At 37.9% G+C, this 26,522-nt stretch overlaps 2 protein-coding genes and 1 long non-coding RNA gene across 5 annotated transcripts in view; 2 read left to right on the top strand and 1 right to left on the bottom strand.

Annotated features, from left to right (window-relative positions):
* Nucleotides 1–3,750: 3,750 nt before the first annotated feature.
* Nucleotides 3,751–18,429, bottom strand: PTCD2 (pentatricopeptide repeat domain 2). Of its 3 annotated transcripts, none has more exons than XM_068176692.1 (10): nt 18,360–18,429; nt 15,197–15,289; nt 12,782–12,911; nt 11,886–12,003; nt 10,467–10,545; nt 9,060–9,151; nt 7,468–7,581; nt 5,997–6,071; nt 5,144–5,257; nt 3,751–4,055 (listed from the first exon to the last, which is right to left on the bottom strand). In XM_068176692.1, exons 2-10 carry the CDS (start codon nt 15,234–15,236, stop codon nt 3,831–3,833), a joined length of 987 nt encoding a protein of 328 aa, XP_068032793.1. In that variant the 5' UTR covers nt 15,237–15,289; nt 18,360–18,429; the 3' UTR covers nt 3,751–3,830. The 3 variants fall into 3 exon arrangements, with proteins under 3 accessions (XP_068032793.1, XP_068032791.1, XP_068032792.1); XM_068176690.1 differs by lacking the exon at nt 18,360–18,429 and adding an exon at nt 17,716–17,844; XM_068176691.1 differs by lacking the exons at nt 5,997–6,071; nt 18,360–18,429 and adding an exon at nt 17,716–17,844.
* On the top strand, nt 6,660–15,776 carry LOC137465018 (uncharacterized). The gene is made up of 3 exons (XR_010994532.1): nt 6,660–6,753; nt 9,977–10,047; nt 15,276–15,776. It is a non-coding gene; the product is annotated as an uncharacterized lncRNA (long non-coding RNA).
* Nucleotides 17,829–26,522, top strand: part of MRPS27 (mitochondrial ribosomal protein S27) — a 43,367-nt gene continuing 34,673 nt past the window's right edge. The window contains exons 1-3 of the mRNA XM_068176689.1: nt 17,829–17,960; nt 19,788–19,865; nt 25,051–25,121. Of these exons, the coding sequence (XP_068032790.1) occupies nt 17,897–17,960; nt 19,788–19,865; nt 25,051–25,121 (213 nt within the window). The 5' untranslated portion in view covers nt 17,829–17,896. The remainder of the gene's footprint in view (nt 17,961–19,787; nt 19,866–25,050; nt 25,122–26,522) is intronic.

The raw sequence follows: 26,522 nt of genomic DNA on the forward strand, positions 1-26,522 counted from the left end.
AAGGTTCATTAAACATGTGAAGGCTCTTCTTGAGGCCTGAAAGCATTCCTGAGCTCTCCTGCAATGACTAACCCTTTCACCTTCCTTTTTATTGTGTTGAAGAAGAAAATTAAATTGAGAGAAGCACAAAAAAAAGGTGACCCTTCCTCTCCAAGACTCAAGATGTTTGCAGAAAGAAATATGAAAAACAACAAAGTGTTAACTCATGGAGAAAGGCAGAAGCATCTACAGCAGAGGAATGTCAGTCCTTTGAAGACTGCACACAATCCAAATCCTATCTGAATATAAAAATCAATGCTTTTAAAATTCAATTAAGAAATGTGGTCCAACTTTCTCTTAAAGGTATAGAAATGTAAGAATTAATAATTGTCATTGGTGTACAAGAAGCAAAAACAACAGCCTGTCATCTAGGTAATTGATTAGGATTTCCACAGAATACTGTAAACACTGTGATCATTGACAAAGACGAGTTATTTCAATAAATACTGTAAATTTCAAAATAAGTGCTGTAAATCTCTAGGTTTGTAGCCATCGCCAGCCATTACTAACAATTCAAGGCAGCTTTCTGTTGCCTGGATTTTCCACTTTAAGATGGCACATCTTAAATATATCTTAAATATATATTAAATATATCTTAAATATATCTTAAATATATCTTAAATATAGGGTGAACAATTAATTCTGTCCTGGCCTTACATAAGTGACACCGCAGGCCATCCCTGGAAATAATGTTGGCAGGAGAGTATGGTCAAGAAACGCCATCTGCTGTCTTCTGCATCACCGTTCCAAAAGGCTGCTGCAGTGCAAGGACATGCACAAAACTCATGTTTCATTTTACTGGAGGAAGAACATCTGAGTATGATAAAGAGCAATCCTTTTCCATAGAAGAATATCCCAAAGAACTCTCAGATCCTCACCATAGCTACTTACAACACATAAAATATTAAGCAGCACTTTCTACAGAATCTCTGGCTGTGAAACCTAGAGAAAAAAAATGCAGTAATTCACTTTGCAATGCAAATGCCTTGGGTTTTTTTTTCAGATTGTTAAAAATAAAGTTAACTGATTTTAAGAATGTTGACTTCCCTTTGAGTTCAAGGTTCATCATTGATAAAAATTGAGTATCGATTCCAGTAACAATGCTCATCCTATTTTCTGAGGTTGTCTCCATGAGAGCTGTCTAGCAACTCAGCCCTTGACATTCCAGCCACTCTAATCCAGCAAAACCCTTAAGTATTTGCTTATCTTTACACAAGTTTGGGTTCCTGATCTTGGGGGCTGGGATACCAGGATTCAACACCACCTTAATACACCCAACTAAGCATCAGACTGAAGACTCTTCAACACAAAAGTCAGTATGCTTGAATCTTGATGCACCAAAAGATGAATCCATAAATAATCACCCAAATCCAAGATTACCCAAATAACAGACTCTGGAACTTGTATGACACAAATTAGACAGAGCTGGAAATCAGCTGCATAAATATTAATCTTATTTCTCCCAGCTTTTTTTTTTCCTAAGGGAAAATGTTAGCAGTCTTCTACAACACTTCTAGAGCAAAAGCCAATATTCTAACTGTAATTGTCTGAATTTTTTGTGTTTATCTTTGAACCTATCCCTTGATCGTAAGTCCCTGTTTTCTTCTTCTACTGAATTAGTTAGTTAAGTGCATCTCCTTTCTTTTTCAAGACAAAGATGTTATTTCTTAAAAAAAAATCAACTTACAAATAAACCTCAAGAAAACAACAACCTCAAGAAAAAATGTAGTCAAGAGAAAAAAGAATGGAAAACGTCAAATATTTTCACAATTTTAATTAAAGTTATGATTACTTCAGTTGCATGTAGGACACAGCCTTAGTTAGGAAGCTAAACAATTCTGATTAGAATGAATAAGCACACATGCACAGTCCTAGGATGCAACAACTTCTTGCAATTAATACAAGTTCTAAAGTGCCAAGTTACGAAATTAAACAGAACCGACCTTATTTATTTGCCATGTAAGTCTAAATGGGTCAAACTGTCTTTGATGGCCTTTAAAAACGTGACATTTTACACTTTTAACACCAAACAGTTGTCCTAATTGTACTGGATGACACCAGATGGTTTTCCTGTCCATACAAACAGAGTAAACTGAACAGTAACTAATTCCTTTAAATTTTTTGCCACTAATCCTTGCCACACTGCAAGTAGCCATTATAAATCTAATATCAAATTAATTTGTGGAGAAAAGATTGAGAACTTCTCAAGGGTGCACATAGTACTGGAAATGTCGAAATAATTTTCAACAAAGGGAAAACTACATGTGGAATTACGTACTACACAATATTACAGAAAAAGTAATAGCTGTGTTTTTAGATTAATGTACGTAGTACTTATCATAAAAAAGGTACAGAGGATTCACAGAATTGTGATACACACTTCATATTATTCTTCACTTGCATGAAATTCCATCTACTTTGTAACAGTTTTTGTACATTTTGTACATTTTAAATAACAAGATACACTGTGACAAAAGAAGTAAGTTACAGAGCTAGAGCTTCAGAAGGAAACATCCCACCCACTGAAGACACATTTGTTTTGAAGCATGGATGTGCTCTTGCTTCTTCAGCGTCCCACTGGCTTCTCTGATAGAGATGCAATTTAGTTACAGAAAATATACTCTGAGTTATGACTTTTGCTGGAGTGGGGCAGAGACAAAATAAATAAACAGAAGGTAGAGGAGAGATAATGCAGCCAACTTGGCAAGTATCAAGCTGAGTTCCACCTAGTCTTCTGCTCACAAGACTGCCAAGTTCTTTTATCAATGTGTTCATCATTTCCCATGCAAAGGCACCCGAAGGCACATAAGTGTTAGCCAAGGTATATCTGTTTCCAATTCCTTCTATTCCAGATGGTGAGTGAGTTCAGATTCTTGGGTATACAGGACTCACAGAAGCAAACAGCTTTTTATTGCTAGAGTCCAGCACATTTGATCTAGAATCATTAAAGCTGCACAAAATAAAGCTTCTTTGTACTTTTTATTCAATCAAAAAATAGGGTAAACTATGCAGATGATGTAATTATAGCTAAAAGTGTGATCATAATTGCTCTAAAACCTTTTTATTACTTAGTTGCAAATTTGCATCAAGATTGGCTTTTCCTAGGAATATTAATATCAGAAAATGAGAATTAAGCAATTTGTGTAGTCACTCACTCTGAGAGTAACTTTTGATCAGGAATCTCCTTCAAGTGAGAAAGCAACCAATTGGTTACCATGCAAACTCCCATGGTACTTCCATGATCCCAGTTGATAGGAAAAAATACTACTACATTTCTTTAGAAGAAAAATACATTAAAGTGAACAAAAGATGCATGCTTCCCTTGATTCTCTTGAGATCTACAGACTTTGAATTAACAGTTCAAGCACTTTCACACTCTTTTATCTGGACTCTTGCCTGCTTCTATCTTTTCAGTCAGAACATTTAATCTGATGAAGACCAAATTTTCTTCTCATGAACCACAAAAGTCAGGTCAGATGCTCATACAACTTTGCTCATTTCCATCCATTCACTTCCAGAATATTTAGCATAGGAAAATACTGATACAAGAGCCTAAGGAAAAAGTCAAACTTTCTATCACTCCCATTTCTGAACAACACACAAATACCCACTGTTGCAGCTTGTTTTTACAACCAAAATTGAAAACTGGAAGCTACATGATCTGCATTTAAAATTAAATTTTATATAAATAACTTACAACTGTTCACTGCGTAAAAAGGGAAAAGGCATTTTATTTGAACCTGGATTATAAGAGATGCTATCAGCAGCTCAGTTTGGCATCAAATACTGAGCTATCCTAACAACAGATTTGACCGAAGTGGATTAGTACCCGGACAGCCCAATTGTTTCTGATTTAAAAGCTTTGCAGTGGTCTTCTTTGAACTAGGAATCTGGAAAAGCATTTCTTCCAGTGTGCACATGGTTATCTGTCCTGAAGCTTGTAGTTTCGTATAAATATTTCCTAATTTGACAGAAAGGTCAGGGCTCTCTTCCATCTTTTCCCTGACTGTAGCCAGCTAAGGAAGAGAAAATAACAGATTGTTACAGTTCAGCAAGTGGAGTTCTCATTCTACCACCACACTGAAGAGAAGCAATGACTCATAGTAGAAAAAAAAAAAAGTACATTGTGTAAGATAGGCAATGACTCTTAAGATGAGGATTTTATGAAGAGTATATTATGCATCACCACAAAATGGTGGAAAGGCACTAGTTATCTATTAAAGAGAGTTTATTAGATTTAAAACTTCCTCAGAGTTGTACAATCCTATTTTCAGACCTAGTACAGACAAACACAATTATTTTCTATTTAAATCCAGGAAACATAATTGCTTCCTGGAATTTACTTTCCAGATCAGTACAATTCTAATTGTTATGATGTATATTCGTAAATGCACAGGGCAGTACTAATCCATAAAATTCAGACTACAGAAGACTGAGAAGTTCTGTTTCCTATACACAAGAGTATGAGCTCAAGTGTTAGGTAAATCCCTTAAAAATATTATTATCAATAAACTTTTGTGGAAGGGGACAGGGAGGACTAATGCTTAGTCTTCTTTTGACACCTAAAAATTTCTCAAAGTAAAAATACAACACTAACACATTAAATGTTTATTGCAACACCTTTACTAAACAAAATGCTGCTTAAAGAATTTATTTTCAACACAGCAGTTAATATATACGGGCTATATTTTGAAAGGTTGGCCCTCCCCTTCTCCTAGTATTTATTATTTTGCATATTAGTTATTAATTAATTACCGATCTAACAATATTGCTGTTACCAGAAACTTTATTCTCATTCCATATGAAATAAAAATAGCATGGGAGGCAAATGATTTAATCATTTAACACCACTAGGAAAAGTGTCACCTACATACAGATGAAATATGAGCTTCTAGAAGCAAGATCTGAAATAAAAAATGAAGCAAACAGCTAAGTGTTTTGTCCAAGAGTAGAGGAAGCCAGACAGCTGCTTTGGCCTCGGAATGCATCAGAACCCAAACAACTAGAGTAGGGTGAACTCAGACACCTGAAATTCTGTAGGTGATCCAGCACTGTCATGGCTTAGCCCAGTACCATGAACCTTCTCTCATCACTGTATACTTACCACCTGCTCAGAAAACTCAGTTCTTTTCACCAAGGGAGGAGTATCTACTTCCACTGCTGCCTCTAATGTATTTATTACTTCTTTTAGCAAACCAGATCTGAGCTGGACAAGGACCTTAAAAATAAAATAAAAACACACCACACAAATAGTAGATATCATAAGAATGCAAATTTTTACAAAAGTGTTTGAGGAAGACATGAAGCAAAGGAGGGCAAAATACATTTCAAGACAGTGAACCGAGAAAAATCCATCTGTTGCAAAGAAAGAGATGGAAATAGCAATTTCCTCAAATGTTTGCAGTTTTTTACCAGCTGGGACCTGGAAAGGAAGGGTGAGGCTTAAGGCAGAGCTCCTCTGATGGAGCTGCACTACCTGCTCTTGAATAAAGTTGTTTTTACCATAGTTTAGAGGTCACTTACATGGCACATGCAGATTGTAGACTGCACAACTAAAGAAAATAATTCTTGTATGTACACATGTGGATATGGTGTGCAGGGATGAAGGAAGCCTGAAGTGGAGCTGGGTTTTTAAAATCTTTTTGAGCCAAAAAGCAAAAAATCATAACTAGAAATTGTTCATTGGTCTATGCTCACAGATGTAGGATTGGTCTACTTTACATTCCCACCTATGCTAGGAAGTGATTTTAAAAAGTGATTGGAGATTGTTAACAATTCAGAATGTAAGTCATCCAACTGACAGAAATTGTCTGTTGGCTCAAAAACACGTTCAGCAACACTACCAACACATGCCTGTGCCAGTAAGAGGCTGGTCTTCTGTTACTTTGCACTTGGGAGTTTGCACTGGCCAATGTAGCATACTCTGCAAAATTTTAATACAAGGCAAGCATACTTACTTTAAGATTATTGTATAGTTTGTTCTCTGTTCTCATTATCTGGGAACAGTACAATTTGGCTTGTGCTACATCATTCTGGGAAGGAATCATAAAGAATAAAAAAATAGTCATACACGTCAGAAACTTGCACAATGAAAGAAGCACCACAGTACTTCACAACTCTTCAATAAATCACAATGCAGCATCTAGAAGCCCTTTACCGAGACCCACAGACACCAAACAGCACCCAGCCTGCAAAAGGAATACCCCATGCTGGAGTTCCCATGTCATCTGGCTCTTTAGTACTCTGTCTGTCACATGTAACCACCACTGAGCATGAGATCACCTAAAAGATGGAAGGTTTACACACATGCTCAGTTCAACACATGTCAGACTAATGAAATGCACCGTATGTTACTGCCCAGCCCTTCTAACCTTTTGGACATACACATTTACAGTACTGTATCTATGACATCAATTGATTTGAATAGACAACAAATGTTACACTGACATTTACTAGACCAAGCAATGTTACTTGGGATCAAGAAACATCTCTCTTCAGCAAGGAGTGCTGTCAAAATTCATTCAGCTTAAAGAACAATTAAATGTAATTTGAAGCATTATTCCATTTGCAAAACAAGAATTTTATCATATCATTGTACACATGAATTAATTTATTTAAATTATGCTATTTTTCAGTGTCTCCATTCACACAGAGCAAAAAAGATCACAGAGTGCATTTAAACTTTTAACAATTCTACTCCATTCATCCAAATATGTAAGATCAAATTTATAGCACTTTCAGTGTCTCTGACCTCTATTTTAACATGAAACAGAGAAGGTTCAGGACATACCCAACCTGCATACACAAGTTAATGGCAAAGAAAATCCAAACTTTATTCCAAACTTTATAATTTCCTAATAGTTATTCTCCTGCTCCACTTTTCACCCTGTGCTGCGCCAGAGCCTCTTCATACCAGTACTTAGGCATATAGATAAAGCAAAACCTCCTGGGCAGAAATATTGCTGTGGAGATCACCTCCCCGGCAGTAGCGAAATACACATCAAAGTCTTTGGTCTGCCTCCCAAGACAAACATTTAAAAGAGATGATTGCACAAATACTTTAAATTTCCATTTTAATTCCATTTAAAGGAAATTACCACTAAGTAACAGTATCTGCAGGACTAGATCCATGGTGACACCTAACCTGTTGGCCTAACTCTGTAATTTTCTAATGTTCTAGATGGTATTATCACAAAATATGTCTGCATTAGACTTGAGACATATATTTAGATTTAGAAACTTCCATATTCAATTTGTGTGAATGTTGTCTAAAATCCTACTATTTCAGGAGCCTAAAAGTTCCAATACTTGAAGCCATTACATAGTTATGCTTTCTCCATGTTAGCTTCCTTTCACTATCTGTCTACAGCAAAACTAGAGAGCATCTCTCTCTCTACAGAGATCCAGGCACAACCAAAGAGACTGTACCTGCTTGAGAGCAGTTGCCATTGCAAAGCAGTATGCTCGCAGTGGTAACATGTCACCTTTTAGTTGTGCTTCTTCAAGCAGCCTCACAGAGATTTTGGAAGACTCTGGGTTGCCCTGCATGGAAATATCAGAGGAAGTTGTGCTTGTTATTTTGGTTACTTGAAAGGACTACAAGCACTTGCAATCATATTCAGAAGTTATTCAGAAGTCAACAGACAATTACAAAGGCAATATGTATCTGCTCTATTTGAGAAACACAACATAAAAATATGATATTTGAAGTGACAGAGGTCACAGGAAGGCAAAAATAACTTCTATTACTTTAACAACTACACTTTGCCCTAACTACTTGGGCTTCTGCAATAGATGAAACAGTCCCAGCAGTAGCCTAAACAAACAGACATTTTCATTTTAACTTTCAAATAATTTTTAAATCAGGAAGGAAGATTAATTTTTGTTATTACTTTATTATAAAAGCTACATTAGATAGTTACTGAAAATCAACATTTTCTGAGCTTTGAGCATATGTTGCACATACCTTGGATCCCAGCATTCTAACTGCAGGCCATGTTAAAAAAACTTGCATTTTAGGAAAAGAAGCTATAGCAGACCAAAAGGCAGCTTAACTTAACTCACTGGAACTGAAAATTTCAGACAAACCACATACACTACTGCTGCAGTACCATTTTAGGCTATAACTTAGAAACCTGAGGAAGTTTAGTCTAGTGGTATAATTTTTTCCCCCAACTAGTAGTGTCTTTATAAAAGATGAGGAAATGGAAGAAGAGTTTCCAAATGAGTTTGGGAAAGGTTCACATTAAAATTTCAAACTGCAGAACTGACTCAAATCTGGAGAGGAAGATCAAAATAAAAAAAGTTCTGGGATTTCACTTTGCTATGGAAGGGAAACAGTTCTAAGAAAACACTCACTGACATATTCTAGTTTCTTACTATGCTCATGCACTTTTTCATTGAGCTAAACATACAGGCAAGCTCAAGGGGCTGCCTGTTTGCCTAAAGGCATTAATTTATGCTTCTTTTGTCCATTCAGCTGTCCATTTTCACCAGGCGGGTAGGGAACAGATTACAGCTCCGTTCCTTGTCAAATTTGTGTACAATTACAGAAATGGTTCAAGACTGCTTGTAGGGGGAGGGGAAAAATGGATGGGGGATGTCTGGCAAATAGAACATATCATGTATATGCCTTAAGGAAACGAGTCTATAAAATCAATACTGAGACTGAAGCACAGTGTATTGTCTGAAGAGATGCAAACATCACAGAGAAAGAATACTCCAAGGTAATCAAAGGTAATCAAAGGCTGTACTAAATTTGTTACTCAATGCTCATGTCCATGCAACTTTTTAGAGATTTGCTTTGTCACATTAGTTATTATAGGAAACAATGTATGTGCATCATATCATGCATGATGAAGCACTTTAGGACTTACATAATTTTAAAATACTTGCACTAGATACAAAATCATGACAGGGAAAATATGGAAACCCCCCAAAAATTCCAAAATTTAAAATCCAAAAAAAAAAGGAAGAAATAGAGAAGGCATTTCAAACACTTTTTCATTCACAATACTTACCAGTTTATAGCATATTGCAGCTGCAAGTAGATAGGTTTCTTTGTTGAAAGGTATACCTTGTTTTTTCATTTCTACCAGTACTTCCAAAGCAGCTATCAAAAATATAGTAGTGTTACTCACTTCATAAATTTAAGGCTGTACTTTTCAATAAGATATGAGTTCAAGAAGTTTATTTGAGAATATGAATGTAAACTGAAATATGTTATTTGAAAAATCCAGAAAGTTTCATGCAGGGTCATTTGGATCTCTTTCAACTTAGCAAGGAGGTTTTCAGTTTACACTACCACATGGCCTTATTCCTCTATTATTTTTACGTGAAAATCTAAAACTAAATTCTGTATACTTGACAAAGGCACCCTCATTGTTCCTAGCTGCCCAAAAAGCTTCTACCACTGTAGGCAAACTACATAACATCTCCTCATTAACCTATATAGTCCATTTCACAATGCTGAGTCACAGAATTCACAGAATCACTAGGTTGGAAGAGACATTCATGATCACCGAGACCAACCCAGCTGTAACACCTCAACTAAACCATGGCACCGACTGCCGCATCCAGTCTTTTTTTAACACATCCAGGGATGGTGACTCCATCATATCCGCAGGCAAACCATTCCAATACTTTACCACCATTTCTGTAAAAAACTTTTTCCTTATATCCAACCCATATTTCCCTTGGCACAGCTTAAGACTGTGCTCTCTAGTTCTGCATTTAGGTGCTGATCTAGGTTTCTTTTACAGTGGCCCAGTAGCAACTTTTAGGACAACTGCTGGACTTAAATTTGCCAAATGTAAAGAGACCAGCCGTTATGTGTTCAACAAATATCAAATCAAGGGACCTGCTTGAAAAGCTTTAAAGTGTTCTCATGGGAAGTCTTTTAAATTAGATCAGATGATTTCTCCTCATCTTCATAAAGGGCCAAACTGATTTGAAGCATTGGACTTCTACATTGCAGTAGCCACTCTGAGAGAGGACACAAGTAGAATGGTATTCTTCCTTGCTCTGACACAAATGCAGAAAGGAGAAAAAAATTTTTGAGGAAATTAACATTCCAAAGTTCACATTCCAAAGCTATTCAGATTTTGAACAGAGTAGAAAAAATGCTATGGGAAATTACAAAGCAAAGTGATGAAGGTTTGGGGGAAAAAGCTCTCTTGGACAACAACAGTTCTGTGGAACATGAATGGCAAGAATTCTGTGGGGAGTATGAAACAAATAGACCCTACTATTTTTATTGCACACTACAATGCAACACATTCACATCTACAGTTATTTACATGATGTTTGGCCATCTAAAACCATAGGCAATCAGCAAATACACATATAATATAAATACACATACACACCACTTACAGTGAGAAGCATCCTCCCCAAAATTATTTTGCCTTAGCAAATACAGTACTTACTTTCAAAATGGCCCTTTTTAAACAACATAGTCATCAAAATATGGAATGATGTACTGTCTGAGAAAAAACCATGCAAATTCTGGAGAGGAAATAGAGCAAGCATAAAAAAATCAGGGCAGTGAAGAGTCTTACTTTGCATAGCATTTAGCAGGTCTTACTACTGGAATAAGTCTAATCTTTACAAGTTCAGCATTTAACTCTCTCTGTCTGTCTGTCAAATGATGTCTAAAATACCAGTGACTCATTATGGTCAAAAGCTCACTAAAATTAAACAGAAATTTCCCAGAGAGTCCCTTTATAATTTTTTTAAGTGACCTCTAAGTCAATGGAAGCAGAAGCCACTGACAGTTTGCAGCTGATGAACAGTATCTTTTGGAGTAAAGTACCACCACCATGAAATTGAATGAAATTTTTGCTAATCACAATATCAAATGATTAGTGTAAGAGCTTGAGTGATGATGGTAAGAGTACCAGAAGAGAGAGGAATTAAATTTTAGGACACTAAACACTGTGTGTTGGGAATAGATATATATATATAATATCAGAGGTATTGAGCTTCTGCAGCAGAATCTGGAGGTGTTACTGTACCTTACTATCCACTAGTTACTATGTACTATAAGTACAGCAGTTCCTGTCTTAATGATACAGAGCTCAATTAAAAAACCTCAAAACATAATAGAAACTACATATACTCTTTCTTATACATGCCTAACTTAAGAATAGTAACAAGACTTCTCCTGTTTCTGGTTAGATATATCTCATGCCTTAATGAATTAATATCAGTGAGATTTTCATTGGCTGCCAGAGATTTTTGAAGTCACAACATTATTGCACACACTGGGCCTTGCCTTAATAGCGCACACAGAATTTTAGAAATGTTTGGGAAAAAGTCCTTCAGTTTCTTCAGCACTAAAATGGCCAAATTCCTGAGCTGATGAGTATCATACCAACTCTACAGTGTTCAGAGAGAGACTGAAGTACAGAGCAACATGGTGAACCTGTTAGTACAAGTAATCCAAGGAATTTCAGAGGACTACCACAGAAAAACTTACAAGTGCTCATTTCCAAGAATGATTTAATGCAACACAGGATGCAGGAAAACATGCATCAGCTGTATTCATTTAAGTATTTATTCTTTCATCAATACTTTTAATTCAATTTTCATTCAAACGATGCAGTTATACAGAAATAAAGTTACGAATCCAACAAACATTTAATTTCCTTTTAATTACTGTGCTAAAAAAAAAAAACAAACATGTTATCTGCACACCTACATTAATGTCATAGACATTTTTGTTACTGCAACACATCTTCAAGTCTATCAGCTCATGCAAGGCTCATGTGTAGCATACCATTACTCATATTTGACTAATAATAAGAACATACTTACTATGTTTAATATAAATACAGGGCAATTACCTGATCTTTGATAAGTTCTACTGCAGGTCTTTCAAGGTCTAGCTCATAACACAGCCTCATAAAGAGTGGCCCAAATTTAAACTTATGTAAGGCTGTGATTCTATTCTGTTCATGGTACCTATGGGAAAGATTAAAAAATTAATCACACAGGGCATGGAATTTTCCAAGGCAGAACAGCTTTAAACAGACAGCCAGATTTGTAGGTCTAGCAATGACAGAGGCACACTTTCCTAGCTGCACCAGCCAAAGATATACAGATAACAGGAAATCAATTTTAAGGAAAATTATTGTTTTGATCAAACAAATAAATTAACTGGTAATAAATAAACTCTTTTATTACCAATCGAGTAGCCTTCATTGAGTAAATAGTAGGATGGGTCTCTGCCTTGAAAATTCTGAGCTACTTTACCTTCTACTCATAGGACAACAGCAAAGGAAGTTGCAGCAGTTTATTTTAGCAGCAGTACCTCAACAAAAACATAAAGCATTTCACTTTTTTTCTTTACAGTCCCTAAATTGTATTTGCTGGGAAAGTTTTTATTCACAAAACCTTCAGCTACTGATTACTGGTTGCAGGCCAGTTTATAACCAGGCATGTTTTGGCTGGAATGCCCCAGAACACCTCTGCCTCACAGCTGTAGGATAATTTTTCTCTCTGGTTCACCATACTGTAGGATACCACTTTGCTCCCACAGCTTAACTCTCCTTTGACCTGAGAGTCTCTAAAGGGTTGGAAGATCCAAAGTATTTAAATAAAAATACAGCCTTAAGTGAAGGGATTAACTGTACATATTGCAATTAGGGCAAGACCTCAACTGCAGATATAGCCTGGTATGATCTAACAAAAGCAAAAAGATAAAAACAGAAAGGAGTGTTAGCTGGATTGTTAGAAATACCTGTAAATAATTTTTCTGGCTAGTTCCACATCAGATGAAGTCTGACATAAATGCAGCAAATTTTTTAATTCATTTCTGAGAATGATTCCATTTTTCTTTAGTTTTTCTTTAATATTTTTGAAATATTGATCTGAAAATAAAACACATACAGCAGCAGTCTATAGACAATTCCATTACCTGAGTTACATACTTAGTACCTGAAACATGGAGACTCAATGAAGCAGAACTCTTGTTTTTTTACCAAGAAAACTGCATAAAACTTCTAACAGACAAGCATGCCAATATGTCCCCATGAAGTCATGTCAGACTTAGAAAACCAAGGAGATACTTACCGTGAACTTAATTTCACTATATATGTTATGGAGCATATCAGGTAATGCAGAAGTTTTGACAAGGAACAAAGTTTTGTGACATTTTATGTTCTTTTTCTAAAAGGCAAGCAAGCAAACAAAACCATTTCCACTCAGTATTCAAATGACCACAAGAACTTCTACTCAATACTGTTCAGACAGAAGACTTAAATTCCCTGACAGCTGACGAACACACAAACACTTTCATACATAATCTACCTATTTCTTTAAATAGCCATAAACTTGGAGTTGCTACCCTTCTACTCCAAAAGAGAGGGTTCTCCATCCAGCACATTTTCCTATGACAAAGCAAGCAGAAAGACTAGTCATTCAGTTGGTAATTTCAAGCCTCTGACTCAGATACACACAAGATTAAAATCATATGTACCACCTAGCAGCTCCATTCTTCTCATGGTGCTGCCAGCATCTTGGGCTGGGAAATGAACTTTTCTGCAGCAGTTGCTGGGTCGCTGCTCTTCCCAAGCTAGTAACCTGCACAAGAGGTACAAAGCAGGCACCCCGAGAACAACGTGTACAGTTACTTAATACACATCTGTGGCAACATGCAAATGCAAGTCCTTACTGAAGACTGGGGTGCAGAATTGAAGCCTGTGAAGCCAGACAAATGCGTATGTACAAGTATGCACATATAATGGCTGTGATGTGTTCAAAGGTGTGCAGGAATTTAAAAAATATTTGGGATCTGAACTGTATTTACATTATTCTAGCTAACTGTATAACTGCTGTAGATAATAGTATAACTATTGTAACTACTGTAAAATAGTTAATACTTGCCTCATAGCAACAATAAATAATAGCTATTATATATTCCATATAACAGTTATTACTGCTTGTCCCTAAACTTTCTAAATCAAGTTTATTACTAACCATAATTGCTTCTTTTCATCTTTCAAGTATAACATTAAATACTCAACACAGAAACCACACACACATACAGACAAATAGGTGCTTGGAACAATGTTTTCATTAGTTTTCAAAGGATACAGTTTACACAAAACCAGAAGGTCAACTGTGATCTATGAAGCAAAATATTTGGCTTCTACTAACCCGCTTTAGCAGAAATGATTGACCCCCAGTTCAATGTTTTTCAAGTACAGGATGAATAAACTGTGATATTATGATATCATTATACCAGCAAAATATAACGATATTATGACTCACAACTATACAATTTAAATTCTACTTAATATAGAAAAAATATAAGGATGATTTTAATTCCCTCTCTGTCCCAGAAGAGGGAAGTACAAAGAGAGTTTATATAAAGCTAGATCTGATTATTTGTCTCTTCTTGCCATAAAATTAGCAACAACCTTTGGAACAGGTGTGAATTTCTATCACTAGCACACCCACACATGATAAACCAAGAGTTTTACCTTGCTTTTCTTAAATAATAAGGGCAGCTTCATGTTTATATTTATGTTTCTTAAAGAAAGGAATTTGTATACATTTTAAATAGCATGACAAAACCGGAAAAAATCCATTGATCCTGCTCCTACATTAATTTGGAAAACATTAATTTGTTTTTCATATTCTGAGTAGCACATATCATTTGGAATCGGATGTACAAGTGAGAACGCACGTTAGACAAAAAAAATCAAAAATATGCTCACAAAATTTAGGGAGCAGATTTTTAAAAAAATTACTCTGAAAGCCCTTTTCTGGATAGTAAGGTAACCATTTAGCTTTGTGCTAACATTCTGTGCTGAAATTATACTTGAAGCAAGGTTTGTAGACTGAAATATTTTTTTCTATTAGACTAGCTAACAAAGTTGGAAAAGTGAGGGCACAAACATTTCAGGTCTTGTGTAAACAACTTATATACATTAAAGCTTCTCAACACGTATTCTCAACACAGCATAACTAATACTACATTTCATTCTACAAAGCCTCAGATCTTCCAATAATGTTAAGTACAAAATATTTGCAAGGGGAAGATATAATTTGTTTCTTTAAGTGAGGTCAATTGTTGTCATATTATTGAGACTTTGACTGTTTTTTTCCTAAGACTCATGCTAAAGTGGTGATTATGAAATAAATGGTATACCTTTATTGCCATGAAGCTCATTTCTAATTGCCACTTTCATCTGCTGAAATTCTTGTAACTTTATATCTTCTTCTGTTAGCAGATACCGCTTCCCTGCCATAAGAAAAAAAGAGTAAGGTCGAGTTTTATGTTACACTGTATGATTTAATAGTACAGAACCTAGCATGTATGAATTACAGACAACTGTGCGATGCCAAACCATTGGGACTGGACACTAAGAAACAGACTCCAAAAACTGCAGTTACTCACATCACTGATAAAAGAACTCAAATAATATGTCACAGCTTTCCAGAGCTTATGAGTACAAGGACAAAGAAGTATCTAGTTATTGGATGTGCAAAAGAAAAACTAGAGGCCACATTCCTCTCCACTAAGCCAAGGTACAAGAAGATTCTGCACAAAATTCCTGCTCCCTCCTTTATACTTTTATAAGGATTTGTCTTCTTTTGCTTTGTATTCCACAATTCACTAGTGGCACAACTTGCTTATCCCACAAGTGCTGTCCTTGCTACTATAAAATGAAACATTCTGGAAGCTCCAAATGCAGCAGGAAGTCACAAGAAGCTTATTTTTTTAAATTCATAAAACCAACAAGTGTATTATTTGGATTGTAGTAACACTCTGGAGACCTAGTAATGTTCTGCTGCAGTACAGACATCAGAGGTAAGACAGTCACTGAGTCTAGAATGTCAAAATTAACTCTGGGTGCTGACTTCAACTGTACAGTGTTGCAAGCTGCTTTAAAACAAGCATCATGCAAAAGCTTTTTGACAAGTTTTTGCTGTCACAAAAGCAGGTGTCCAGAGGATTTTTATTTGCAACTACTGATTTTGTAACAGAGAGTCACAATAACAGCTTGCAGTGTTACAATCTAATATTTTAAGGTTTTGGCTTATAAGGAATTATTCTAATCATGAAAGTATAAGAGCAAGTATTGAACTGAGTTAGGTTGTTTATTCTCATTCTGCATATCCCTAGGAAAATGTAACTGGCCATATAAATAAAAACACTTCTTTTCTAAGCAAGTGAAGCATGATAATGACACGCTTCAGGAAATCTGAAGAAAAAATCCATTAAATGGCACATTTATCCATTAAATTTAATTGAAACAGTTCCAATGGTAAACAAATACGTTTTATTCAGCATGAAATTGACCTGTATAACACTGCCATTTCCTTCCCACAGACCTCTGTTGATATACCACTGAAAGACCATCCTTTTCATGGGCCTCTCCAAAGCTGGTGCAGAAATTATGCTGGTGCTTGGGGTGGGACTAGTGCACCACACATTATGGACACTCAGTGGTCAGTGTCAATAGAGAGATCAGGGCAGCAGAATTTTATCTTTCTTGAATTCAATTTGCTGAATTGTTCTGCTTCCTTAGACTCATACCTTACAGTGTTACAGAAATGTTTCAAAACCAAAGGGTCTGCCAAGGAAAAGGAGGGAGCTGAATATGACAGCTGGCATGTGCAGACGGTGCAGACTATTCCAGAGAACTCAACCAACCAAGCTGCTTAGTGTCAGTCACAGTGCAACCCTCTAAATGGCCACTCCCTGAAAGGGATGGGCAGAACACCACTCAGAGAGAGTGGTCTCCATGTCTCTAAGGGAAATAACAGAGGTGTAACCTGAGTGAAACTTTCAGCACTGCTGGCACAGCAGGACAAGAGCCCAGCCAGGGCCTAGGCTGGGGAGCCCTCTGCCATGCAACTCTTTTCCATGCGCCCCTTTTTCCTTATCTCTGAATCCCAGGGTCTGGATAAGGCTGTCATCCTCCCAGAATAAATACACATTTATCAAGCTGCATGTGGGGTTTTTGGGGGGTTTTGTTTTGTTTTTTTTTAATGTCATATCCTGACAGTAGCAAGCAGGGGATACACTGATTAACACTGAACTCTGGAGTGACCTTATTGCAGTCTTTCAGTGGGGCCTGCAAGAGAGCCGGAGTGGAACGGGCACAAGGGCATGTAGTGCTAGGACACGTGGGAATAACTAGAGTGAAAGGCTTTGATTAGAGAATAGGTTTAGGTAACATATGAAAAAGAAATTCTTTACTGGGAGGGTGGAAGACAGTGCAATAAGGTGCTTAGAGAAGCTGCGGATCTAGCATTCCTGGACAAGCTCAGGGCCAGGTTGGATGGGGCTCTGAGCAGTGTGGTCTAGTGGAAGGCGTCCCCACGGCACGGAGTTCGCAGTGGATGATATTTAAGGTCCCTTCCAACCCAGGCCATTATGTGACTCCTTCACCGATTCTGTGATGTCTCTCCCCGGGCGGCACCTCTGCCGCGCCAGCTCGGCCTGTCCACCGCAGCACAATCCGCGGCGCCCCCCGCCACAACACCCCGCGCCGAGAGGGGCATCCGCGCAGGAACTACAGCTCCCGTCAGGCTCACAGCTGGCAGCGGCGGGCGGGCCTGCCGGGAGCTGCAGTTCTCCGGTAGCTCCGCAGCCAGCGCGCAGCCCCGCGCCCCGGCCGGGCATCCCGGCGCCCACCCCCGCCGCAAAAGCCGCGGTACCTCCGGGAGCGCAGCCCCAGCCGCCCGGGGTGGGCGGGTGGACCGCCGAGCGCCGCGCCGCCTCCCGCGCCGCCCGCCCGGAGCCGCCCGCCAGCACGGCCGCCATCTCCCGGCCAGGCCCGAGGGGCGGGGCGCTCGCAGAAGCTCCGCTCTGCCGCTCGCTTCCTCCGGCCTCGGCGCCATGGCCGCCCCCCTGCTCCGGCGCGCCGTCCTCTGCAGCGGGAGCGCCCTCGGCGCGGCGCCAGGTCGGTGCGCTGGTGGCGGGGCGGGGGGCGCGGCGCTGGCCGTCGTGGTTGCCGCCGGCTGCGGTGGGGAGTATGAGCAAGGACGGGCTGTTGCGTAGGGACTTGACTCACCTTTCCCTCTTCATCTCATTCTGTGTGCATGTGTGGAATTGGGGATAGCTCCGAAGACGTTTAATGGCTAGTACGTAGTGCAGGAGGCCGTTCGCAATTTGTTTTTTTAATAGGTAATTGATTTCATAGCTCCACATGGTAGGACCTGCTTTTTTTGGGTAAGGGCGAGCCACGCGGAATTGTATGGGAGGCCGCCAAACCCGCGGCAGTGCGTGTTCAGGAAAACTGGTACCGGAGGTGACGGAGGCGCAACCAAGGCTGATGATTGGGAAAAGCCTAAGACCTGACCTTTGGGAAGAACTGAGCCCAGTAAGGCTGGGGCAGTGTGGTGGCGGTGGGTAGCTGCTGCGCCTTCCGCCCTCGCCGAGAACGTGTTTCTCTGTGCCGCGTCCTGGCAGCCGGAGACCCTGGCTCTGGGCCTGGCCTCGGAGCCCCTCGGCGCAGCGCTCGCACACGCGGGGCCTGTGCTGCGGAAAACTGCCCTGCAAAGCCTCGTGCTTGCTAGTGGCCTCATTAGCTGTGACTGAATGAATGACTTGTTGTTTATGCTGAAGGAAAAAAAAAATAATAAAAGACCCAAAACCGCCACAACAAACCCCCCGAATTTTTTATGTCTCTTTTATCAACATAAGGAAAAAAGACTGCTAAAGGAAGTGCCACCAACCAACCAGAAACACTTCTTTTTCTTTTATTATTATTTTGTAACCGTTTGGTAAAGTGTTGTACATATTTTTGTAGTCTGACTGTGGAATTCTGTGTTCTGAATCTTCTTGATGATAGTTTCATGAGATGTTCAGTGCAGGATCTGTGGGTATAATTGTGTGTCAGAAGGGTGATAAGAAGGAAAAATTGTTTCACAACCAAAATGAAACTTTTAGTGCTAGCAGATAGGTATTTAGGTAAAAGCTTTGAAGTAGTTGCTAAGACTTCTGTCTAGCATTGTAGCATCTATTTTTAAAATATTCTTATTTCATAACGTTAATTCCTTCAACTTTCTGCATGTATTTCTGTATCTTCCTTCAACAAATTGTATCCAGGTGTTCCTCATGCATTTTCAAGACTTCATCATCTATGACTGATACACAAATTCTTCCAGCTGAAGCATTTTCTGTTTTGTTTCTAAAGCTAGCACAGCATCTTGAGCAGTTTTTGTGGTACAAAGAGTGTTTGGTAAAAGCTTTCAAAAATATTTCAGTGAGTCTGCAGTTCACAGGAGATGGAAGAGTGGTGATTATAAAAATTAAAGTATTTTCAGTGAGACATGCCTTTCTAGGTGGAAATAACCATTCAGCAACAACAGAAAAGCATGTTTGTGTGGTTTTTATTTCTGCTTATGTTTTTAATCTACATTTAGCTAATTGCTAACATTTGATGAAAAAGGTCTGTGTGCACAAAGAAGTTGCTTTTATTGTTGAGGGTTTTTTTTTTACCTTTACATATTTGTTATTTTATTAAATATGGAGTTTAGGTTTGGAAATACATGTTTCATGCTGGAAAAAAAACTTTTGGGCAAAGCTTTTCAGTTTTAAATATTACAATGTAATAGTTGATTCACTTATAAAGAATCTGAATTGTTACATTAGTAGTTACTGACATAAAGACAGTTTAATGCATTCCACTTGGCAAATATGACAGTAGAAGGTGGTGCCTAATAAAATGTTTTGTTTAGAGCTGTGTAAGCAACCCAGCTTACCTAGTGATTTCTCTCTTCATTAGGTCGAAGATCTCTTCTTTCTTCAGCCTATGTGGATAGCTCAAAATGGGAAAAGAGAAAAAAAGAGGAGCATAGCCTGGGTGAGAAAAGTTTGTTTCTTGTCTCCACTTTGTCTAATTAATTACAACCTGAGCTCATTCTGGGCTACCTTACTATCTGTAAATCCTTCAAAATAAAAAGGGTGTGAAACAATATGTTTCTGAGCTTCTGTGTCAAAAAGCACTCAACATGTTGAAAATTTGTCATGTATTCAAAGCTGTAGTGCAGAAACAAGTTAAAATTTGCCTGTTTAATTAATGTTCAGTTTCTATGAGCTGATTTTTTTCTTTCACAAAATCCAAAGTGTATGGCTATCTCTGACTCATGTCATTGACATTGTTTTAACAGCATTGCAATGTGAAAAAAGCTATTCTATTAATGATCTAAGTATCGCAGGACAATCAAAAATCTAAGTATTATAGGACAATTATATTTAAAGACAGGTTTGAAAGAGGAAATTTTTCTCAGGGTTTTGCAGATTCTTCTTGAATTATAGACTTTTTTTAGGAGGGAGTGGGGAATGGAGGTAAACTTATTTTCAAGAAGTTATATGTTAAACTGTGTCTGTACATGGTACTGAGATCTCCTGTGCAAGTTTTCTAGCTAAATTATTTGTATAGATTGCATTTGAAATTACATTCCACTGTCTTTTTGGTGACTATGTTAAAGGCAAAGCATTTTTCCATGCTAAAGATGGATTTTTTTTTTTTTTTTTTTTTTTTGTACCACAGGTGTTTTGGGGACTCTTTAATTCATGGTCTGTTTTTATTACTGGGCCCCTGAACTGTGGTTGTTACTTGCAACACAGATTATGAGGCTGAAAGAAGAATCATCAGGTGAAATTCAAGGTCTTTTGTCAGGCAGAAGAACAGACAGAATGATCAGACTGATGTTTTTATATGCGCTAATTTGTTTCTTTTATTTGCCTGTGAGCATTTAGGTGGGAATTGTCAACATGTACTGTACACGGATGAGAAACAGCGAGTGGATCCTTGTGTATGTAGCTTGGATCCTGCAGAGACTTAATACCTTGTTACACTTTGCTGTCAATAGGACTGCTCATGCTGTGTATTTTGGGCTGGAGCCACAGATTTATGCCCTGGGATGCATTTGAGCTAGTCACCTCCAGGTGAAAATGCGTTCTTATTTTGGCAATTGTTATAGCCAATAGAAATCCACTCTGGAAAAATCCACTGTTGTGCCAGTGCTGGTACAGTCCATGTTTGGCTTTCTCCAGGCCTGGCAAGACCTTCTGTGACTGTTTGGCAGGCACAGTTATTGCTGCTCCTCTGCTGATGGTCTTGAGCCAGAGCAGATGCCTATTCCATGATTTTCAAATAACTGCTTTTAATTTTTATTTTGTGTTCACAGAAAAGAGAAAACAAGTTAGCACAGTGTCAGCTGTATTAGTATTTTCAGAGAGGAGACAGTCCTGCAGACGTCTGCTCTGTAGCTCTCAATTGTCTGGTTGCACATATAATCTTGTGTGTACTGATTGGTCATTATAGCTAGAGTGACTTCCTTGTGTTGAGGAAATGCTCTTTTATTTCTGTGTTTCAAATGTTGTTTTAGAACTGTTGTTATGCAAAATTGATATTTTAAAAGGCAAAACAAGTATTTTTTTTATTTAAAGTCATTTCCATTTCTCTGCTGCACTGATGTGCTATCCCAGATACTCATTTACTGTGTCCATGCAAGACATGATTTTTGTCTCCACTGTAACCTCAGTTTAGAATCCAGGTATGAATGAGTTCAGCAAACTTCACCACTGAAAAATATATGGGAAAGAGCAAGACTGTATTTTGTGTGCCAAAATGCTTCTGTTCAAGGAGATAGGAAATGAAAATATGTTAATTTGGAATTTGCAAATTGCTGGTTGGTAGGAAGATGCCTGCTTAGAAGTAATTTGCATTCCATTTATTAAAAATTAAGTACAAAGGAGCCCAGAATACCAGGGAATGGCAGAATCCAGGTGAGATAGGAAATTTATTTTTTTTGTTAGAAAGATTCACAGTACCTAAATACCACAATACCTAAATCATCTGCAACACCAGGTGGCAGTGCTGCCCTTACAGATATAAATAATTTCCATTCAAAGCCTTGTTCAGTACAAAGCTGTTGTTCTTTCCAGTTATGTGGAAATAGAGATAAATGTGGAACAAATAAATTTGTGAGGCAAAATACTTGCCTCGGCCTTTATATTTTAGTTTAAATAAAAAGAGAATAAAACAAGGCTTTCTTTATAGCCCCAGTTAGCCTGTGAATTAAGGTATCAAATCTACCCATCACTCCCAGGACAGGTGAACTTTGCATCCCAGTTTTGTCATCATTTCCCACCACTGGATCGGACCTCTGTCTTGAGTTAACCACTTCTAAGAATACAAGGGTGCAAGTAGAATAAAAGTGACCTTATATGGTGGCCAAATGTGCCCCATATTGATAATGCGCTGCTTGTTGATGTGGCTACATTCTGTAGACAGGTACACACCGTGAATCAAAGTGAAACTATGTTGATGTCCTAGGCCACCAAACTGGTGTTAGAAGTCATAACGACTGACTTGGAAGGTGAGGGTCAGTATTTTCTGAGCCACCCTGTTGCAGGCAACAAGACATTGAGTTTCTATGAACAAATGAAAATAAAAGTGAACATGATATTTCGTATATTAGTGTATATGAGATATACACTGGTATATGAGACATCTGTGAAGGTCATGGCCCGTAATTAAATGACTTAAGCTTATATTTATGGCTTGTTTTATTAATTTCTTTAGTTCTTGAATATGCAGTAATACATTTTTAGAGAAATTAAATTTATGGAGAAATGTATGTATTTGTGTAGAAATGCATTTTTGGGCAGCATATATGAGAGATTGTATAGACTAGTGTGTTTTTTGATGAGTCAGACAAAAGCATTTGCAGTATGTATCTGTTAAAATGTACATAGAATTCTGATTTGGCTATTAAAATATTGGCTTGGTTTATACACATTGTAAGCACTTAGGTTTTACTGCTAACAATGCTAGGAGACTTGAGCATTCACATGCTTGCATTCTAGTACTGCTGTCAGGATACTTTAACTATGAAGAAACTTTAATCTTGATTATTGAATAGTAACTTATGGAGCAAACTTGATTTGAATTATTTCAAATTATGAATTTGAGAAAAAAAGTCTGGTTTTAGATGTTCTTCACAGAAAACAAGCTAGGAAATAATTACTCATTGCAATTAATTCCTGTAATAATACTACTGCAGAAAGAGCAACTTGTCCGAAAACAAAGCTAAATTTTCCATTATCTTCATTTGTCTGCTATTATTTTAGATTTAATCAGCCCATTTTGTTGTGACTCTTTACCCGGAGATGACATATAAGTGTTTAATATTTATTAAACACTTATATGTATGGAGTTCATAGGTAAGCACTTTCCATACTGTAGAACTGATGGAGAGTTTCAGCTTTGTGAACAGCAATAAAAGTCAGTCATGAAAATTCTATGTGTGAAATCTCTCAGAGGTTGCTGTTGTATAATGGCCAACAGCGTTGTGATCTTGTATTCATGGCATTGTATTCATTTGGTTTATATTCTGCTAAAGTAGTCAGTGTTTTCTAGAGCGAGTTCTTCGTCTTCTTGAGCACCTAGACAGAAGAAATGCCAAGCTCAGGGCTTGAGTATGGCCCAGAATGGTCATAGGGATCACCTTCTCATTTTGGGAGGGTGATGCATAACAAAAACAGTTCTATAATAGATCAATGAACTCTGAGTCTCAGGTCCACATTGCTGTATCATCAAAGATACCAGATATTGAAGCAAACATTTCTTTCCCTCTGTCTCAAAATGGAGATTAAGAATGGTGGATGACAGTTGACTTCATTTAGCCAAGGACCTACCCAATGCTTTGATCTGGAAAAGCTCAGTTGGTCACAGCATCCCTTCTCTTAACTTCCAGCACTACTGGGAATGCTCCCTGTGCCTTTACCCATATGCTTCACTGTGACTTTTGTGACTTCTGGAGAGATGAGTAATACAGAGTCAAAGGCATTTATAGGCACTTCTTGTAAGGATATTCCCATATAAATTTCTTTACAATTAAAAAATTGTGGTTTTTTTTAGTGGCTGTCTTGTATAGCATGGCTTTAATTGCCCACATCACCTTAATGTCTTATGCTGTCTTTTGTAGGAGCTGGTACTGGCCTTGCTAACTTTGCCACAAATTTCCCTTTGCTTTCATAGTCATGAAGAGTTTGCCTTTCCTCAGCCAGAAGATAAATGCTCATTTTATGTTTTGAAGAACTACTCAGGAGGAAAATTGTTATGTAAACAAGGAATGCTGCTGTGTGGCAGACAGCAGCATTGTACAGACTAGGAGTCAACTGTTTTATTCCAAGTCAGGGCTCTACCATTTTACTGAAAACTTCATCCATGTGCTGTAATTTCACAGGTTACCTAAAAGGTCAGAGCAGCAATGAATATCATTTGTTCTGTTAAAACTGTACCCTTCAGTGTCCACTGTGGTACAGGTGTTTTTAAAGTAATAAATATTGATATCGCTTGTTTTGTGGACAGCATGCCTCAGAGACAGAGCATGTTACTGATGCAGTGCTGTTTCCTGCCCCAGACGACTTTGCAAGAGTAGAAGGTTTAGTCTGTTCTGATGCAGTGCTGCAATTTTTAGCTTACATTTCACTGACAGGTTTGGAGGCAGGTTCACCTTTTTGGAAAATTAATTGTAAAACAAGTAAACTCATCATCTGGCCGAGGATGGCCAGCAGGCCTTACTGAGGGGTGTCAAAAGAGTGACTCACTGAGTAACAATTGCAAAGGAGGAAGTAAGTTCCAAATGTTGCAGTGGGAATATGTTAGATTTCTTGTCCTCAAGATGGAGGAGAATAGCAAGAAAGAGTATGATTGAAGTCTGTAAAGCTTATAGATTTGATATCATCAGTTCATGGTCAAACAGATGGCATTAAGCATATGTTGAGCAGCTGTTTTTTACCCTTTTTTTTCTATTAAGTTAGGTTCATCATGTTGAGAATTTTCTCATGCATATTTTCTGTTAAAGTGTTCAGCAATATTTGAAAGTACTGTTTTTGTACAATTTTAAAATGAAATGTTAAGAACCCAGAATTTGATTTCATGGACATAGGCTCTATTCTAAGTTATACAATGGCTCTGCAGATTTTCATGTTATGCCAGTTGATTAAACACATTATTTTTCTGCTTTCTCCAGCTGACTTAGCCCACTTAATGGACAGAACCTATGAAAGAAAACTGCCTGTCAGCTCTTTGACAGTAGCCCGGGTAAGGAAAAAAATCCCAATCATAAACTCATAGAAGTGACTGTGGAATGCTTGTGTAGTGAAGTGAGCTGAGAGGTGATAAATGATACCACCTCTGTTAGGAGTTCTGGGATCGTAAATGTCTTGTTATACTATTAAATTGCTGTATAAAGTTGTTTTATTGATACTTTGTAGTCATTAGTTAGTACCCAGACCATAGGGTCTTCAAAACAGATTTTTTTTCTCAGTAAAATTGGGCCTCACTGTTATTGGGTTGTGTATTTCCCTAACAGCCTATGGTTTCTTTGTGAGAGCTTTAAAACCTCCTCAGGCACTGCATAAAAGCCAAGGCTGCTAAGGGAATGCATTGAATTAGTACACTGCACTGTCTGTCTTCTTCCAGTTCCAGGCTTCTTTCAGAGTGAGGCAGAAGTGGACATACTTTGCTTTTATAGCTTTCTTTCACTGCAGCAGACTGACACAGAACAGATGCTGACATGGGTTAAGCAAAGCTGTTATTTTTACCGGGAAGAGTAACCACTTCCATCCTCTGGATGGGATAATCTGGAAGAGGGGAGGAAAAGCAGAGATACGTGTTTCTAAATTCCATGTGTAAATGAGTGTTTGTAATGAAGAAGGAAAATAAATAAGTCATTTGTTTAAAAAACAAAACAACAAACTAATTTCAGTCTTCAAAATTATCCAGAGAAGCTGAGTTATCTCAGTAATACCACTAATTAGGATAATTTGCACCACTAACTGAGGAGTCACAGAACACTTTGTTCTGTTACAAGAGCAAGCATTTACACAGATCAAGCATTCTTGACCATTGCTTCTGAGACAGTGTCCATGACAGAAATGGGTGTTCCTCTCCTTTTTATGAATCAGATTTATTCCTTTCCTGCTTTGGGCTGACCTCCCTAGAGAAATGGCATTTTCAGATTGTCAAGCAGCCCCACTTTTCCAATACATGGAGCTAACATGAGATTCTTATTTTCTGGAATGTAGGTAAAGCACACAGGCATGCTATCGCCATGCTCAGAAGATGAGATCTCTATGTATACAGCATGCAAAGAGAATGAAGGAATAGGAGACCAAATACCAGTCAGCTGAATTACTGTTTTTAGATGAGGCTTAGGGTAAAGAGAAGTACTGGCCTTGAGAACACGTTTGTTTATTCTGAACTAAAAGTATTATATTATAAAGATGCCGTAGTGTTCCAGCACCTTTATGCTTATGTTAGTAAAATGTACAGGAAAACAGGATTCACTGTTACCATAAGACAAAGTCTGATTGAAAACTTGGCTTATATCTAAGTAATTGATAGCACTGGGAGTTCTGTAAGAAGACAGGATTGTAAATGAGAGGTCAATTGTGCTGTACAGCATGGGAGGGTGATTTTTTTTTCTTACCATTGTGTCCC

The sequence above is a fragment of the Anomalospiza imberbis genome, chromosome Z (genome assembly GCF_031753505.1).
Source record: "Anomalospiza imberbis isolate Cuckoo-Finch-1a 21T00152 chromosome Z, ASM3175350v1, whole genome shotgun sequence".
NCBI lineage: Eukaryota > Metazoa > Chordata > Aves > Passeriformes > Viduidae > Anomalospiza > Anomalospiza imberbis.